Source organism: Festucalex cinctus, chromosome 14, assembly GCF_051991245.1.
Source record: "Festucalex cinctus isolate MCC-2025b chromosome 14, RoL_Fcin_1.0, whole genome shotgun sequence".
Lineage (NCBI taxonomy): Eukaryota > Metazoa > Chordata > Actinopteri > Syngnathiformes > Syngnathidae > Festucalex > Festucalex cinctus.
Genome location: NC_135424.1, coordinates 12,226,033 through 12,245,488, shown reverse-complemented (window position 1 = coordinate 12,245,488; position 19,456 = coordinate 12,226,033). Strand labels below are relative to the sequence as shown.

Below are 19,456 nucleotides of genomic sequence, written 5' to 3'. Positions count from 1 at the left end.
ATTCAACTGTGCTGAAGGAGGGAGACATGGAAAACAGGGACCGGATTTGGGCACCACTGGTCTAAACGAAAAGTGGTATCGAACGTCCCTAAACAGTTCTCTATTGCTGGTTTTAATCCTAATTGTAGTTAAAGGTTGATAAAAAGACAGAGTGGCATTGAGTTTATCTGAGCTGAGATGAGGTGGCATTTGTTTCGGGGTGTATATTGTAGGTCTTTAAATCTAAATGGAACTTGTTACAGTAACAAGTTTTAAGTAATCCCTCCACAGTAATCTCATTACATATAATCCCAGCCTCAATAACCGATCAGCACAGGAAGGGGGATTAGTCACAAGTGACTGGGAATTGAAATGTTTTATCATCTTCAATGACTGCGATATAAATTTTTAGAGAATTAGAATGAACTTTTATTGACCTTCTTTCTTTAACTTATGACCTCTTCGTTTTCCTCTCTCACTTAACACAAAAAAAGTACTCACATACGCCTTTTCTTCTCATGACTAAATTAAACAGTTTTAGTCACAGAAGAACTACTGGGGAGCTGTATTGAACTGCTGAGCAGTGCTCAGATGTCTAAAAAGACAGCCATGAGGCTCACAGCGGCCATCATTGTTTCCGTGCAACACAGTGAATAGTAATTAAATATGCCACTTATGCTTCACTGATTCACTTCCCTCACAATTTTGAAGCTCAGATGAATACATTTTTCTGTGCAGAAGGGCTGTATTGTATCTCGTATGGCCTCATTTCCAGGGCAAAGGGGCTTGGTGTGGGGGAGGGCAAGGCAGAGAGAGGGGGGGGGGGCACCCCACGAGGACATTGTGCTTAACATCACTAAATACCTCCAATGCCACATTGTCCTTTCCAGCCCTCAATTAGTCGGACTCCAAGTACAATGAACCAATTTCATATTTTTATTTTCATTTTTTTTTAAGCTTGGAAAATTTACTCACAAGCAGTATCAGTTCACTACATTTTTTCAGTTTTTTTGGTAATATTTTTATATTGAATAAAAGGCTTTAATTCGTTTCTTTTTTCTTGCGGCGGCCCTAGCTGCCGCCTGAGCTATCTGTGTCTGGACAGCGGCCAGCAGAAGAGACTCTTTGCCCTGCCCTAAGGCCTCTTCAGCCTGTGGATCTTCGTGTGGAGGAACGCCTCTTTGGTGGCAGGGACGGGGAGAATTAGGCAAGAGATGTGGGTTCACTTGCCCTGTGTAGGGGCTTATCTTGGGCTAAGCTGAGGGACTAATAGCAAAGCCAGCCTCCGCTCCAGCCAGTCTAAGGGCACAGAGAGCCATCTGTCCACTCTGTGGATAACTGACAACAAAGGAAGTAAACAGTGAACACGGACAACAAACTAAGAGGTTATTCCGTTAGGAGCCGCCCGACATAAAGGAAAGGAGTGAATGGTTTGCACATAAGGTCAGTATATAGCATTTTTCTAATTTTTCGCATTGCATTAGGCCTCCATCCGGGGATACGATTACAAGATGTAGGGTGTTCACCATCTACTTGGGACTCCCAGCAGTGTTACAGACAACTGTAATGTTGGCAATGAAAGAATGAGCATCTTTGTACCTGTGTACAACTCCTGACTTCCATTAGTGAGTGGATATGGTTTAAGATGGCTGTTTGTCTTCACTTTGGTTCATTAAAGTTACTTTACTAACCTTATAAACTGATGTAAAATATTACACAACAGTTCTAATTGTTACTAGAACATCAACTTTAAGTTGTTTTATATGTTCCCCCAAAATGTATTCTTTCATGCAAAATAAAAATGATCTCTGTATTACCATTTGATTAATAGGCTGTTTTAATTTGTGTTTATGATGTTGTATACACTGTGGCCGCCATTGTGCGCCAATGTTTTGTTCGGAAGTCTTGAGTAGGCGCTGACATACTAGAGGTGACAGAAATGGGTCAAAAGGGTCTTAGCATTAACTAAACAAATCCTGGCCTATAGGATTAGGAAGAGATGTTGCTGTTTATTTGATGTTACCACTGTAATTTTATAATAATAATACACAGGAGAGGGGGAAAAAATGCCACATTGTTGACAGCAAAACAACCTCGAAGGTATTAATTGGATTTGGTAATTTGCTCAGAATCAACACAGGAATATGTCAGGACGATTTCAGAGCACTGTTAGAAAAACAACTCATTATCTAATCATCATCAGATTTAATTCTGGTAATTGCGCTAAAATGAAGGTAAAGTCACCTCTTTTCTTTCTTTCTCTTTTTTTCCTTTTAGGTTTGGAATGGCAGCAAGGAATTTGTCATTCGGTGGTTTATGTAAGTATCCGAAAAGGGATCTGTGGGCGGGTCACTGGTCATGTATTACAAATGTAATTGTGTACACAAAATCCTGCCTAGGACCAGATGAATCTGGATTAACAAGTACACCGATAGCATGTAGCCACGCTATCTTCCAGTTTTTACCTCCAAGAGGTCGCAGGGAATCAATCTACTGTACATTTGCTTAGGCTAGCAGATAAGACTTCACGCAAAAAAGTCTCACTACATTTTTCTTCGTTGATGTTGATTATTCTGCTCCCGAGGAGGATACGTTTTACACAAAAAGTGCTGTTGACATCTATGGGTCAGATACCATAGCAATAGCCGCAGGGGAGGTCAGCACACTCCAAGAATACTTCAGTCTTTCTCTTTCTATAAATAAATAAATAATACAACTATATTAGTACCAAAATAATGTACTTTAATTTAATCTAGTAAAACGTCTTCTGTCTCTCTGTATGTTATTAGCAAGAAGCCTCTCTCTTCCGACATTGAATGCCTCCAAACATTCTTCATTTGTTCTGCATAGACAACAAAGATTTGATTCACAGCCTCTTCCGAGCTGAAATTGTGTGTCAGTACATTGGAGACCATCACACACATATCACTTGATTGTCGGCTCTCCACAGTGGCGTCCTTTGTGTCTTATCATATCCAAGGGAGTCACACATCTTGCGTTAAGCCGGAACCAAAGACTTGGTCCCATGTGAAGATTGCACCTCGTGATAGGCTTATCTTACCCGCACTCACAACTACAGGATCAGGAGAAAAACCTCACCGGTCCAGACGCAGTCCCTTGATGAGGTTCTGAACATCTTTACAGATATAAATCAGTTTTATTTCTGCTGGAGATTGATAGACTGGTGATACAGCCATTGCTTTTACGTTACTATTATATTCATTTTTAAACCCTATTAATCTGAAGGCATTCTCCCAAAAAGTCAGAGTGACAAACCGGAAATTAGTCGACATATTTCCAAGGGTGTTTAGGAGGATTTTGCCTAAACTCTTTTCATTTTATATTTACAGAGTATTTCCATATAAGGTGTGAGAACACAGGGCATGTCTGAGAAAGAAGAAATGGCCTCAGATGGGACCCTGAACGTTACACTGACACTGAGGCTATTGATGCATGGAAAGGTAATTGACCAACATGGAATACAGGATTTAATTAGCTGTAGTATTGGAGTCCATGTTTTCATAATACCCATTTTAGTTGTAGCTTGGTATTGCTGTTATTTAAGGCTTCTTTTCATTACAGGAAGTTGGCAGTATTATTGGAAAGGTAGGTTAATTTTCAAATCAAACATCATTCAATGTGTCACTGCCATGCTTAAGATGGATGGAATCAATGAATCGCCTTTACTTGCTTCCAGAAAGGGGAAACAGTGAAGAAAATGAGAGAGGAGGTAAGAAGTGAATAGTCTCACTTGGCATGTTCTCACAGGTCTGCATGGAAAAGCATTGAAATTAGATTGGATGTGTTTTTTATTCCAGAGTGGCGCTCGCATCAACATATCAGAGGGATCGTCTCCTGAAAGGATAGTAACCATCACAGGACCCACGGAGGGAATCTTCAAAGCCTTCTCCATGATTGCGCAAAAGTTTGAGGAGGTCAGTATTGCTGACATTGCTTATATTTACAATTCAAAGCTGCTGCTAATATCGGCAGCGCATTGTTGACTTCTCCGCAGGATATAACGGCGGCAATGACAAACAGCAACGTAACAAGCAATCCGCCCGTGACACTTCGCTTGGTTTTCCCAGGGAGCCAGTGTGGCTCACTGATTGGAAAAGGAGGATCGAAGATCAAAGAGATCCGAGAGGTATAGGAGGCCTTGTGTTTCTGCAATTTTCTCTCAGGAAGTTGTTTGTCTGCATACCAATGAGAAGAGACCACCTTCTACCTGATGTTCTGGCATCAAGTGTCCTCAAATATCATACACTTCAGTCAAGCCTCCATGATTTTCCTTTCCATGCATTTTGTGGAATTGCATACGAGAATCTGAATGCTTAAGCTTGTGCAGAGGCTGAAAACCCATCCAGACTGGAGATTATTTATGTGCACCTCTTTAAATATTGGTGCACACGCTTCTATTTGCCTTGCAGCTGCTCCTTGCATGTCCGAATCTTATCGGGGTAAAGCTGCAGGTGCTTGAGACTGCATTTCAATTTTGGGTGATGGAGTGCTCTTTCTGGCAATAAATAGCCATTTTGCTCTGTTGTCTGGCGGTGTCAAGACCACAGGGGCCCAGGTTCAGGTGGCAGGAGACATGCTGCCGGATTCGACCGAAAGGGCTGTCACAATCTCTGGCACTCCGCAGGCCATCACTCAGTGTGTGCGACACATCTGCTCCATCATGCTGGAGGTATGTCCTGTCAAACAGCTCTTCATGATCCTTGTTTAGACACACATCAGTGCTACATTTTGTTTGTTTGTTCAGTGTTGCGGAAAAAGCTTTGCACTGAGGTTAGAGTTGAGCTGCACTGCACATACAGTATACTTGGACAATGACCTACTATGCATATTCACCGACCTCTTTTTTATTGGGAAAAAAAAAAGAAGTTTTGTTTTGTTTTGTTTTTTGTTCCCCCCCCCCAAATTTCAAACACTGGGGTAGCAGATAGAATGAAAACAGCAGAGGCCCCGGAATTGAATCCTGTGGAACACCATACCTTCAGTTATACATGCTAACTCATATTGCACATATTCGTCTGGCCCCTTTCTTTTTAGCTTGATATAGTATGAAGTGATTAAACTAATAAAGTAATCAAACGACGTACCATCACAACAGCCCCAAATCAACTACTAAACGCACCAAATTCCCTGCAGCACATATAGGCCAAGCAAAGTAGTGTAATCACCTGTAGCCATGATAACAAAGCGGAGCATATCATCATGAATTATTTGAGTGAATTTTGTGTCTTGACCTCAGCCTCACCCTGAAACTCACTCATCGATCCCCTGGGGTTTGATCGAACCCAGGTTAAGAACCACTGCTATATATGCATATCCATTGTCCATTGCAAGAGACCCTTTCAACCATTAAGCAATTATTTCTGAAGTGATCATTTCAGTCAGAGCACAAAATTAATTAGCTACTTAATAAGCTTTGAATCAACTCACCTTTGCATTCAGGAAGCTGCTACCAATTAGCTGGGTTATTATTACATAATATGAATCATTATCACAATAGATCTTTTACTATATGTCAGAGGATTGTTTGTAATTTCTGAGTGAAGGACTTGGGATCATTAATTTAGCTTTCTTACCAACCCCTTTGGCAAGGACGCCATTACCCTCATGCTGGAAACATTAAAAGTCTTGTAAATTAAGAGTTTATTTCATCTGTGGCATGCAAGGTCCATGTAACCTTCTCAAGCGATTAGACGGCTATTAAAAGATTTATCGAGGGATATAAGTGATGTAAAATGCATCAGTCTTAGGAAGAGTTCTTTATCTGAAATATTCTGGGTTTTCATGACTTTGTCTTTAGTCTCCTCCAAAAGGAGCAACGATTCCCTACCGTCCAAAGGCCATACCTGCTGGAGCCCATGCAGTATTAGCACAGCAGCACTCTGCACAAGTAAGTTGCCATGTATTATGTCAGATTTGCTTTTTTTTTTTTTTTTTTTTTTTTGCAAATACAGAAAATTGAAAATGCTGCTTTTTAGGGCTGGTTTTCATCAACTTTTACTGCTGAAATTTTCATGGACATACAGTATGCCGGTAAATGAATGAAGACAACGTGGGGTCGAAGGGGTTAAGCGGTTATCATAATTATCACTAGAAGGCCAGTAACACCTTCATATTTCACAAATTATTTAGGGGTGTCAGGCGATTACATTTTTTAATTGTAATTAATTGCAAGTTTTATATCTGTTCTAAATGTATAGTAAGTTTCATACTCTTGTTAACATAAAAGTGGAAAAATGTTAAACTAATATAAATACTAATATAAATAAGGCTGCATCTTTTAGTCAGGTATCCATTAATTTCATAATAATTCATAAAATAATTCATAAAATAATACATAAAAGAGTTCAAATGAAAAAGTTGTACTGTCAAAAAAAACAAAAAAACAAAAAAAACCCCGAGTGTGATATTGATATGTGTTGAGGTCATTTTTCTGCCACTAGATGGCATAATTGCATTTGTAAGACGGTGACAGCTCAGTGCATTTAGAGCTAGCTAATCTTTAACACATTCACTGCCAGTCCAGCAAAAAAAAAAAATAGACATTGACGTCTTTTTCCGTCAATGGCAGTGAATGAGTTAAACATGAAGTAACTTGTCTCCACAAATATACACATTATTATTAAATTTATTATTGCTAAATTTTGACGTGGGTGTGCCTGCTGCATAGCGATTGGAATTCCACCACTACAGGCTATCCAAGTAAGGGCCGGCCATTAATTGTGCGTTAAAAAAAATAAAATAGTGTTGTTAAATGAACTATAAATTAACTCAAAATTAGCACACAAATTTTGACACCCCTAGTATGTATTAGATGAGGAAATAGTGTGATTAAAACACATTTAACGATGTAGCCAATCTGCGACAGATATAAATGATACCCATTTACATTATTAATTCCCTACTGCGTGAAACATAAACGATACTGTGGCGTGACTCGAGCTGATGTTTTCCATTAACCGGCTTGCCGCTGTCCTGGATTTGGCACAGGCTGCTCTGATTTATCAGACATCTGTTACTGAATGTCTGGCATGGTCAAAATGGGGTAAACATCAGATGACATATCGATGCCATTCCATCAAACCCATTACAGCGATTGACTATGTCAAAATGAGGGAATGGCTTTTCAATAAAGCGCTAATGCCTGAGTTGACTCTTGTTGCTCATATGTGACTTTATATGTCAGGTGACATATTCGCATCTCTTTTTTTCTACCATCCAGGCATTTGCACTTCCAGGGCAATATGCTTTTGCTCATCAAGATGTAAGTGTGCACCTTTAAATGACTGACTCCTCCCCTTTCTGTCCAACTCTGCCCACTCCCACCAATCCCAACGATCCCCATTCTTATCCCGTCTCAGCAGAAATGAAACTGATTTGTCAACATTACTAACACTAACACAAATTAGCAGCATGCTCTGATTGAAATCAAAGTGTAAAGGTAGTCCCTTTATGATCAAGTTGTAGTTTTGTAGCCAAAGATGTGACTGTATTTTCAGACTTACTTCCATGAGAATCCAGCATGCTTTCTGAAGGAAATGAATCGTCTCACTGACACCATCTGTGATGTTTGTGAACTTCAGATTGTCTCTGTATTGTAGCTGTCAGCTCCTCTGAAATAATCCAGTTTGATTGGTTAGCTCTAACTTCCTTCCTACCCTGCAGTTGACCAAGCTTCACCAGTTGGCTATGCAGCATATTCCCCTCCCTTCCCTTGGGCAGAGCAACCCTACCTTCCCTGGTACGTACCCACGGCTCCCCGGGGAAGACCATCGATCCCTCTGTCGTCACTCCTCTTCCAATCACTACATCAAACAGCCCTGTTATATTATAGAGTATGAAGATGCCTCCTTTCTATCAGGGGTCATTTGCTCTTTTAGGTCAATTGTTAGTGGCTACATCTTAAGAAGCGTGAATGGAGATCAAAACAAAATGTGTGTAGACTGTATAGACAAAAGTATTGGGAAAACCAATGGGAGGGGAAATACAGTTGATGCAGAAATCATTTTCTGTCTTTTGAAGGAACCTTTGAGGTCAAAGATCATATAGATTCATCCCACACAACCCTTGATAAATGAATAATTCCAAAAGCCGTATATACTTTGCTCCATAAATTCTAAACAAGTTATCAAAGTGGAAAATGTGAAAATGGCATAAATATTTTATCACTATTTCCAATCGTGTGAAAGTACAAATCCATTTGTCCAATTTCACCGTCTGAAACGAATCCCAATCTTTTGACCCCCAACCCTCCCATCCAGCAACATCTCCCCTCAAAATCTAACAGTATCTTGACATCATCAACCCACATTTCCATGCAGTCTGCCACAACTAACTGAACCTGCACAACATGGAGGGCTGATGTAAAATACGTCATGCTGTATATGACATTTAAAGCATTAGAACTGTAGCCGTGTGAAAATATGTGGCTAGAAAATTTGTTAAAAATATACGTAATGTGCCTAGAAAGCTTCTTTTTGTTACTCCCATGTTATCAAAAGTAATAACTATTAAAAGTAGGTCAACTTGTTATATCATAATAGTGGAAGCCATTAGTGCCATGCAGTTTGTTAGCGTTCTGTGTCCTACTTTGCAGGACTGGATGCGTCTGCCCCCACAAGTTCACAGGAGCTGGCAATACCTAATGATGTGAGTGTCTCATTGTTTGTGTCGTGGCAGTGCGAAAAATCCACAACAAAAATCTGGATGCTGCGTACTTCATTAGCACTGTCTCGGTGGCTAGCTTTGATAACGAATGTTTGGACACAAGGAATTTGATGCAAGAATTGTACCTTTTGTTTGTTTTTTTTCCATTCAACTATACTCTCAACAGCCTTATGATTTTCATTTGTTTGTTTAAACATTAATCCGTCATTTTTTCAAGCTGAGCTAAACTGTAATAATCAAGCCATTGTTATTTTAACCGTGCTTCCGCCATCGCTAAATTACAAGTAAATTTCACCAGTTCGTCATTCCATCATCATATCATTGTGATGAACGGGTGAATGGTGAAATAATGTTTTTCCAAATAAACAAACTTAATTGAGTGACATGACTAGCTCAAATTAAAAGGAAAGTCAACCCTCCCAAAAAGTCTTGACAATGACATGTTCTATGCAGCCCCTCTAGTCTAAATACGGTATTCTGGTTAATATTGTGTCAGTGGAATATGAGTTAAGCAGCAAAATCCACCTGTTTTTATCAATATAAGAAGGTGCCCATTTTGCCACTTGCTGTCGAGTGAAAATGACATCACAGTTGCCCTGTCTCACAACCAATCACAGCTCAGCTTCAGAAAACAGGTGAGCTGTGATTGGTTGTTGCCTGAGCAACTGTGATGTCATCTTCAGTCGACAGCAAGTGGCAAAATGGCCACCCCTGAGATGGATAAAAACTGCTGGATTTTGCTTTATAACTCATATTCCACAAATATTAATCAGAAGGTCATGTTTAGACTAGTGAGGTCACATATAACATTATTGTCAAGAAATATTTAAATGGTAACCCGCTCAATATTTCAGTAGTCTGCTACTGGCCTGTGAAAATTTGGCACACATTTTGCATAATCTCTAAAAATGTGATGTACAAAATATCTTCCCACAATCTGAGTTACCAACTGGGAACCCATCCCTCTTAAGTATTCACTGTGGTGCTTTTTTTATTTATTTATTTATTTATTTATTTTTAAAGTTGCTCCCCTGTGATATTATTCCTGCGAAGTGGAGAAACATGAGCTCATTTGCTATGTACATTCTTTCGCTCTCCTGCTCTTCTAGTTTATTGGCTGCATAATTGGAAGACAAGGCAGCAAGATCAATGAAATTCGCCAGGTCTCGGGTGCTCACATCAAAATTGCCAGCGCCACCGATGGCTCAGCCATGCGCCAAGTCACCATCACAGGCTCACCGGCAAGCATTAGCGTGGCCCAGTACCTCATCAGTGCCAGGTAAGACATGATCCACAGCCACCATTTAAAGCATGGCTGCACAGTGCACTCTGACATGGCAGACAACCAAGCGTTTGTGTGAGGGCAGATTGGATTTGTTGCAGCTAACTGATTTAGCCTCTTGACTACATTAAAAAAAACATCCTGGTTGTCTCTGCTTTTTAACACATTGCTACTCTGACTCTTGTTTTCTCCTCTCTCTCCCCTTCTCTGTTGTCTTACCCACTTTCTGTCCCTTCACGTCCAATTGTCTTTTAAACTCACACCGTCTCAACATCCCCTCCAACATCACGGCGTGCAGCTTAGAGATGGCTAAATACACCATGCAGGTTGCTTCCGCCGCGACCCCCGTTGACCTCAACATGAGCTACGCTCAGTCTGCTTCCACCGCCTCCAACGCTGCTACCTCACTAGCCGTTCTGGCGGCCGCCACCCCTGCCCCCACCAACATTAACGTCCACTCTCCCTCCACCTTACAGGCCATCCAAAATCCCCACTTTGCCGTCCCCGTTTCCAGCCTGCTTGGCATGAAAACGCTTCCCGTTCTGGCTGTCCACCCAGCAGCCGCTACTAGCCTAACACAGGGTTTAGCCCCGTACACCGCAAAAATAGCAACCTCTGGCGTCAAAAAGTCCGAGAGACAAAAGTTTGCGCCATACTGAGTCCTCTTTACTTGGACACGTCTAATTTTTAACAGTTTGCAAAATGATGGCGAATGTGTCAATTGGTGGCGTAAATATGCAAATGTTTACCAGTGTAGCACTTGCTTTCCATTAATCAGGATAGCACATTTATCATTGGCGGCAGAGGTGCATATTAACTAACAAAGTACCAATTGCATAATATGCAATGTGTGAACTCAGGCTTGCTTTGAACCCAGGAAAAGCAAACTTTTCTTATGGCTTTGTGTCACAGAGCTTTATATGAAGACTTACTCCAGGAGATTTGTTTCTTAATATGCAATGTTTACTGTCTTTGCTAGACCTCTTTTTTTGATAGCGAATTCAATTTCTGTAGGCAGCAGGCTGGTAAATGGTTTGTTATGTACAATAGAAGTGGTTGTGTTTAGTATAATTAACAAGGATTGCTTCATTTCTCTGTCATATTTCCCCACGTTCCTTCACTATAGGCTCTCATCAGGGCTAACAGGCTTGGGTGTTCTGTAGTTGCGTGACACTGTTGCAGTTCTGATGGGATTATTCTAAAGCCACACTGGATTCTAGTGGATTTCACTCTGCACAGTAATCCTGTAGAGCAGGACTGGCTCAAACAACTTGTTTATTGTTTCTGCTTGTTTTTTTGTTTTTTTTGTTTTTTGTTCAATCACCATCACAACCGATTAACTATTTACGTCAGAAACTGACGTGGCACATTTATTGTAATATTTTTTTTTTCCATGCGGTCTTGATGATGATCTATGCTGAAACATTGCAGTTTTGTAATGCTTGATGTTTATGATATGGATTTGGAATAAATGTGACTTTTTATTAATAAAAAAAGTGTTTTTATTAGAGGAATCAGAATGATGTTAGAATACATAAATTGGTATGCATAAGTTGGAAAGTTCATGCATTGTTTACTCTTTTAAAGGGGAAGTCAACCCCCACATTTCTTGACAATATGTTCAATGTAGTCCCACTAGTCTAAATGAATACAGGTATTCCATTTGTGGAAGATGAGTTAAAAGGGAAATTAACCCCTCCCAAATTCTTCGTAATAACATGTTCTATGCAGCCCCTCTAGTCTAAATATGGTATTCGGGTTAATATTGTGTTAGTGGAATATGAGTTAAGAAGCAAAATCCATCTGTTTTTATCAATATAAGAAGGTGCCCATTTTGCCACTTGCTGTCGAGTGAAAATGACATCACATGTCTCACAACCAATCACAGCTCAGCTTCGGAAAACAGGTGAGCTGTGATTGGTTGTTGCCTGAGCAACTGTGATGTCATCTTCAGTCAACAAGGGGCAAAATGGCCGCTCCCTTAGATGGATAAAAATGGCTGGATTTTGCTTCATAACTCATATTCCACAAATGCAATATTAATCAGAAAATCATGTTTAGACTAGTGAGGTCACGTTTAACATTTTATTGTCAAGAAATTGTTAAATGGTAAATCGACCACTTTTTATATTGCGCTTTAATTACACCATATGGTGCCCAAAGAGCTTTACAATGTCTCACATTCAAGGTTGACTTCCCCTTTAAGTATTAGAAATGAGATTTAATTACATTTCACAGTTCTGGATATTATTGTCAAGACATTTTTAAGGTTGACTTCCCTTTTAAGCAGCAAAATCCACCCGTTTATAGCAACATAATGGGGCTTCCATTTTGTCACTTGCTGTCGACTAAAAATGACGCCCAATCACAGCTCAGCTTGAAAATGTCACCAAACTCAGAGCTGTGATTAGTTGTTATCTGATCCCTGAGTATCTTTGATGCTATTTTTTAGTCAACAGCAAGTGAAAAATGGCCGCCCCTAAGATGAATTTGCTTCTTCATTCATATTTCACAAATGCAATATTAATCAGAACGTCGTGTTTAGATGGTGGAGTGAACCACATATTATGGGAAAAAAAACGTCTTGGGTTTACTTTCCTTTTAAAATGAACACTACATATAAGGAAAAAAAAATAAAATGTCTTAATTGAAATAAATATCTGGACAGTCCCAATCCTATTAAATACAATTGCATTTATTGATGGAACACCTGGGGCTATAATTTGTCCAAAGACCTATTAGATACAATTGAACTAATAAAGAAACTGATGTTTTTGAGTTGTATAGAACAAGACACTGCCAACGAAAAAAAAAAAGTACTATTTTGGATGCAGGCAGCTGACAGTAACATACTTGCAAATCCCAGGTGAACAGGAAGGAAGAGTGTAATATAATCCTTTTAAATATTCAGCAGGGCGCACCCCCCAAACACAAAATTTTAATCTGTAGTTAATACACAAATGTATACAGTACTGTATTGCTAACAAGCTGTTAGTCTAGTGTAGTTACTCTGTGTCCCCAATGCTCCTTTCTGTCCCAACCTTGAATTGACCCTTCCGACTGGGAAAGCATATGGTCCATTTTGCTGGGATTAAATGTTGAAGTGCAGATGATCAATAGTTAATGGGGCCAAAATATAATGACAGTAAAGATTGACATTCAACCTCAGGCAAGGTGTAACAGCAGAGAGCATTTCTGTGTGTATGCTGATGTGTGTTCAATCAAAGAAGTTTTCGGGTCACAGCCAACATCTGGTGACAAGGCAAAAAAAAAAAAAAAAAAAAAGTGAATTCCATTTTCAATCAAAAAGAAAAGAGTGCATCTTTATATTCTATACTACACTAAATTAAATGCAAACTAGGCTTACAGATAGTGAATACGTTTTTAAGTTGATCAAAGGCTTCTGAATGGAATCGCAATTCAAATACACTACTGTCCATCCATCCATTTTCTGAACCGCCTTTCCTCATTTATGCTTAATTTGATTTCTATGTCCTCTGTGTGCCATAGAAGGCAATCAGTTGAGTAATTAACTTAGTCAGTAAATACCTTACGCAATTATCATTTGAGCTGTTTTTTAAACACAGCTAATACACATTTTTAATATACTACATTAACATGTCCATAAATTATGTTTAATTATCCTCACATAATTACATAATTAATAACTGTATCGTGTTTTTGTCCTGCTTTAGCTTTCCTGTTTAAGGTGCACGTCCACTATGATATCAATCTATTGATGCTTGCCATATAATCCTGTCAGTCTATGAATGTATTTGTCTACATGGATGCAAATAGTACAAACTATGCTCTGAAGTTTGTATCTCTCAACATACACGCAACCCTGTTCCTAAAACCTTTCAAGCCATCTTGAGGAAAGAAACAAAACATGATACATAATGACTCAGCAAAAAGTGATGCAATCAAGGCTGGGAAAAGTAAAGCCTGGGGGCCACATCCAGCCCGCCCACAGTTCTGATTGGCGTCACAGTGACCATGAAGTCAAAGTGAAATAATTTTCAAAATAAAAACACTGCATATTATTGGGTGTATTATAAGTTATCACTATATTGTATGATGAAAAATGGCTAATATGAGTTGAGGGTTGGTGCACAACATTCATGTTAAAATTTTTAAACTATAAAGATGTAATTTTAATGATCACTTATAATTTTAATAACTGTATTTCCTAATGGTCTCGTAACATATCTACACGTGTCGTAATACAATTTCAAAATACAGAACAGTACATTAAAAATAATATAGACGCAGACTAGTAGAGCATGTTGGCTTGGCCTTTGGCAGGCATTCCACTCAGCCAATATTTTATCCCATATCAAACGTGTCACTCAAATCAGTGCACAACACCAGAAATACTGTATGCTACAATCAAACTTTTTTTTTTCTTTTTTTTTTTTTTTAATGTAGCTGAATTTGTTCTTGAGCAGTTGACATTGCATGATACACAGCTTACTATCATGTACACTTGAGCAAAAACTCTAAGATCAGCATTGATTTGCAACCATTTTATTGGACTTTGGCTACAGTCATTAGTATTCAAGGAAAATGTAACCTTATTTATTAAATTAAATATTTATATATTTTTTCGTATGCCTGAGTATCTGTACCATGGTTACGCCAAGAAAAACAAAAACAAAAATGTTTGATATCAAATTAAAAAAAAAAAAATCTCACTTGGAATCAAATTTTCTTTTTCTTGAAAAGGTGAAAAAAACAAAAACAGTGGTCCGTTCTTCTTCTTCTTTTTTTTTTTTTTTTTTAATGACCCGTGCGCAATCGACGACAATCTCATCAAAAACAATCCGAGAAGCCGGCTCACCTGATTTTTTTGTTGTTGTTTTTTTGCCCCGCTTATCAGCAGTTCAGGCTTTTTAAATCACGCCATCTAGCGGCCACATTGCCAGTTACCACGACGATCGGAACCGCGGTACTCCGCCTCCATTTATTTAATAATTTGGGGAGGGAGCATAAAGTGTGTGTGTGTGTGTGTGTGTGTGTGTGTGGAGCAGGGGGACATCACACCGAGACCGGAGCGCCTCGCACACTCTTGTGAGACGAGCAAAGTTAAAAACGAGCCGCCATCCTCCGGAGAACCATCGTCTTTGAACAAAGTGGACCTGTCTGCACTTGTTGTGATCATTTGTTGCTGTTTGGGCTCCCCAACACGACACATTGTATACAGTTGCAAGTCTGTGTACTGGTGATCCAAAGCGCTGTCGGAACCGTACGTTTATCACAGGTAGGTTCACGTTATTGTTGTTATAGTTAAGTGGAATGCGTTTGATATTTGGTATGTGTTTCAGTGCGGTTCAAAGCTATTTAATTAGATTGTAACTAGCATGTAAATTGTAATTATGTATTATACAAACAGCATCTTATGTACTAGCTACTCTTTATGCACCTGTAGATGCTTTAGTGTGCAACTTAAGGATGCTGGGAGGAGAAAATGAAATAGTAGTAGTAGCATGGTGGATGAATTACATGTACACGGCAATTGCATTCAGATAATATTCAGGTAGGTATGGGGATTGCTAGGGCAGTTTTAAGCCTTTAAGAAAAACACAGCTCTATATCTGATGTTTGTGTTACATTATACACTAGAATGTAAATGTCACTACATCTCTGGGTGAGCTGCATCAAAATGAAATACACTATGTGTCATATGCTGCACTCTGCCCTTTAATATCTACTCAGTTCTTTTTTTTACTTTTCCTGGCTGGAATTGTGCACACAGGCATATTTTCACCTTTATTCCAGGCCAGATGATCTAAAGATTACATGACAGTTGTGCAGGGGTGGTTGCATTGCCTTTGCGTTGTGTGTTTGGGAAAACTTTCTTTTGATGTAGGTCACTTGTAAGATTTACAGTGAAAGGATTCAAGTCAATTAGACAGCCCTGCAGCGATTTATTCACTGGCAGATGGCTTAATATTCTGCTTTGGTGTACGTTATCGCTCTAATTACATTGCATTAGTCCACTCTTTACCTGTGTAAAACATTTTTTTTTAACATGGCATCATTAATTCAATGCTTTCTCATCCCTGTCAGATTAGAGCCCACAAGCAAATACTGTCCTAACCTTTCATGTCTTATCCTGTGTGATGTGCTTTGTCACAAATTGACCTAAAGTAAATAGTCCCATTTCTCTTGTGTGTAGATTGCATGTTTGAATGTTGGGGCAGTGGAAGGAATTACATGCAGAATGTGCAAAAAAAAAAAAAAAAAAAAAAATCAAATGCAGACAGCTGTGCAGGCATATTGTGAGTCTGATTTAATTCTAGCCCGTGGACCTGCTTTTCCTCCAAATGACATCTAGTTTGATGTGACAGAGGGACGTCGCTTTACTTTTATTCACGGAGACGTTTTGAATGCGATACTTGCCGTGGAGGTTCATTGCCAGCCAACCTGTGCGAGCCTCTTGCACTGTTTACAACAAACAGCCCAAAACACAAATCAAAACAAGCTCGGCGGCTCGGAGCAGCCGAGCTTGTTTCTTCCTCTGATGTCGTCAGCGCTCATGTGGATGAAACATGACGGTAATAGATTGGACTCTTTTAAATAGTGCCAGAATGCATCCGTGCTAATTGGAAATCAACGAAAACAGAGATGTCTCAGCTCATGTGTGGAAAATTCCTGAAGATGGGGACTGCCTCGTTTTATTTGGGCCTATTTATAGCATTAATGTGTTGGTTCAATTGCTTAAAGCGACCCTGGAAGAAAAATCTTTGATTGACATTACTGCAGAAAGCAAGCGGCGGGTCAACCTTTTCCCCACATGTTGTGTTATTGAAGCGTTGCCAGTCTAATCTATATGAATAGAACGAGTAGTGTCTTATTAGTCAAGCTTGAGCTACATTTTCTCCCTCCTTCTCAAGACTTATGGGCTTTATTTCCTCTGCTTGGTAATGAAAGCAACAATATTTATTATGAGTCATGGTGAGAATCATTGAACCATGAACCAACAGCCAGGTTAACTGTCTCGTAGATTAATCACCGTGCCTGCACCTCACTGTTCAGCTGTGACAAATATGTTGACCTGAGCAAAAAGTTGACCTTTGACTTTGTGAACGTATCCAAAGTGACATCACTAGCCTGCTAATGCCGCAAAATAAGCGCTTCATTTGTTCTTGTGCTGAAAGTCAGTGTAACATTTAAATGTCAGTGGAGATCAGGATCACTGAAAAAATAAGCATGTGGATCAATAGCAAATTTACAATATTAATAGCAGAGAAGAGCAACGATGTGGAAAATTATTTGTGGTAAATTTGGCTTTGTGTCAAGGAAAAGCTCTCAGTATCATTAAGTAGTCAAAAGCAGTTCTGGTTTTGTTGTGAGATATCTTGCTAATGTTGCTTTGTTTTAACATTCATCACCTTGATTATCTCACTTAAGTTTTATTGGGAGGCAAAAATATAAACCTTTATTGCCACAATGAGCCGTAAACCTGCATTTAGTGCTGATGCTTTGTGCTAAAGTGTTTTATTTAGTGTTAATATGGTGTAGGGCCTCAATTGCATTACCATGCTATTGCATTCTTTCCCTCCATTGAAAAATAATCATATTCACCATTGCCCCTGATGTAACTGAACATCCAGTGTAATTTTGCTTATATCCAATTCCCCAAATGTATTCACGCATTAAGCAAAACAGAATAAAGCCAAAGGGAATCATGTATTCCCGAGGACAAAACAATCGGTTACAGAGTATGTAACACTGTATAACAACAATTAAACCTTGTGCACTCCAATAAAAGAATCCAACCTCATTTATTGCAGTTTAAAAAGAGTAAAGCTGTGAGGAGCAATCTCAGCAGAAGAGAGCATATCACTGCCGTCAAGCCAAAACATCACAAGTCACAATTTGGTACATTTCTTTTATTCTCAAAAAGCTCTACTATTGGTCTGTTCACACGTCTGGGTGTTATTTATTTGTTTATTTTACACATTATTGACCAATCTAAACTGTTGAAAATGGTTTGCTTTGTTTGGTGATGCAATATTAATGGTTGATCAAACATGCCATTTTTGGGGTCTCATCAAAAGTGACTATTTTGGAAGTACAAGGCCAGTGATATGCAAATTCTTTCATGATCATTTACATCCAGGATATTAACAGGAATGTAAAACATGGCATTGATTAAAGCTGCTCTCTGTAAAATCTTGGCCAAAAATATCTTTACAATATTTTTTTTTAATTTGAGCATTTATGTAGATTAACAATTTAGTTGTTCCTGCAAGCCTCTGGCCAATAGTTTTCAGACTGAATTCGGGTTTGAATCTCTCACCCTCTTCATGCGGCTGTGACGTCATTTGCACATTGTGAATGTGAGAAAGGGAATGTGCAGTTACATTTTTCGTCAACAGGTGGCAGTACTAATTCAAAATTACATTTTCTCCATTCAGTAGCTTTAAGTCTAGGGATTGTTATAGACTGTGTTAAAAAGTGGTTCACATTTAGCAGCCTCTATGTTTCGCAGATAGATTTTTTTTTTGGTGTGAAGTTTTGCATGTTTTTTTTCTTACAGTAGTCTAATTTTTTTTTCCGTCTACGAAGATTTGAACATTGAGAGACAGTGTATGAAACAAGAAAGAAATGTAATCTTTGCGGCACATTAAAGGCCATTTATCCCTTAGTGTGTTTCATCACTTGTGACATTTTTGGATTTACTATACAGCATGTGATAGAGATTATAGAGAGTAGGGAATTTCTCGTCAGCTCATGATTTGATTTAGATGATTTAAGAGTCTGCGATACAATTCACATATCAATGCATCTAAAAATCGCTGTTAAAAGTCTTTTATATATATATATATATATATATATATATATATATATATATATATATATATATATATATATATATATATATATTTGTGTATAACAAGGTACCCTGATATGCTGGTATAATTTTTTGCGCCATTTTGGCCCCTCGTCTGGCATTTCGCCCGCAGTGTTTTCCCCTCGTCCGCTGTTTAGCCCTTAGCTAGTGCTAGCACGTGTGCACATGAGGGTGTATCTTTGGCTTTTTTCGCCCTCTTTTTTTCCACATCGTGGCACCAAAGAAGAATATTATTTTAATGTAAATATTGACTTTAATGGGGAAATTCGATTTAAGTCAAAATTTGGGTTACATCGCTAGTGCAGGAACGGAACTCCGATGTAACTCAAGGACTCCCTGTAATAAACTTTGAATCTACTCAATGGTGAAGCTGAGGAATAAGAACAATTACATGATAATTTAAAATGATTTATGCTTACACTTCAGTGATTTGATTTAGACTCTTTTAACAAATTACTAAATTATGTTATCATCCTACTTTATATGGCTCATTAATACAGTATACTTTATATACAGTCCATGTACATACCCCTGTAGATTTGAGGTTTGTTTCCATGCTTCACAGATATAGGAAGCATTATGAATATTTTTTTAAAGGAATGAAATGAGCTGACATTTCGCCTGCTTCCCTAAACTCTTGTGGTCCCATT

General features: G+C 38.8%; 2 protein-coding genes across 4 annotated transcripts in view; both read left to right on the top strand.

Annotated features, from left to right (window-relative positions):
* Nucleotides 1–868: 868 nt before the first annotated feature.
* On the top strand, nucleotides 869–11,449 carry LOC144001250 (poly(rC)-binding protein 3). 3 transcript variants are annotated; one of them, XM_077495422.1, is made up of 14 exons: nucleotides 869–1,422; nucleotides 2,257–2,297; nucleotides 3,330–3,440; nucleotides 3,562–3,585; nucleotides 3,677–3,709; nucleotides 3,798–3,914; nucleotides 3,995–4,126; nucleotides 4,541–4,669; nucleotides 5,798–5,887; nucleotides 7,220–7,261; nucleotides 7,663–7,738; nucleotides 8,594–8,646; nucleotides 9,774–9,943; nucleotides 11,073–11,449. In XM_077495422.1, exons 3-14 carry the CDS (start codon nucleotides 3,363–3,365, stop codon nucleotides 11,107–11,109), a joined length of 981 nt encoding a protein of 326 aa, XP_077351548.1. In that variant the 5' UTR covers nucleotides 869–1,422; nucleotides 2,257–2,297; nucleotides 3,330–3,362; the 3' UTR covers nucleotides 11,110–11,449. The 3 variants fall into 3 exon arrangements, with proteins under 3 accessions (XP_077351548.1, XP_077351547.1, XP_077351549.1); XM_077495421.1 differs by having other exon boundaries at nucleotides 10,245–11,446; XM_077495423.1 differs by lacking the exons at nucleotides 7,663–7,738; nucleotides 11,073–11,449 and having other exon boundaries at nucleotides 9,774–9,936.
* A 3,498-nt stretch (nucleotides 11,450–14,947) lies between these two features.
* Nucleotides 14,948–19,456, top strand: part of vwc2 (von Willebrand factor C domain containing 2) — a 35,721-nt gene continuing 31,212 nt past the window's right edge. Inside the window, exon 1 of the mRNA XM_077495396.1 lies at nucleotides 14,948–15,206. The gene's annotated coding sequence lies outside the window, so the exon portion shown is untranslated. The remainder of the gene's footprint in view (nucleotides 15,207–19,456) is intronic.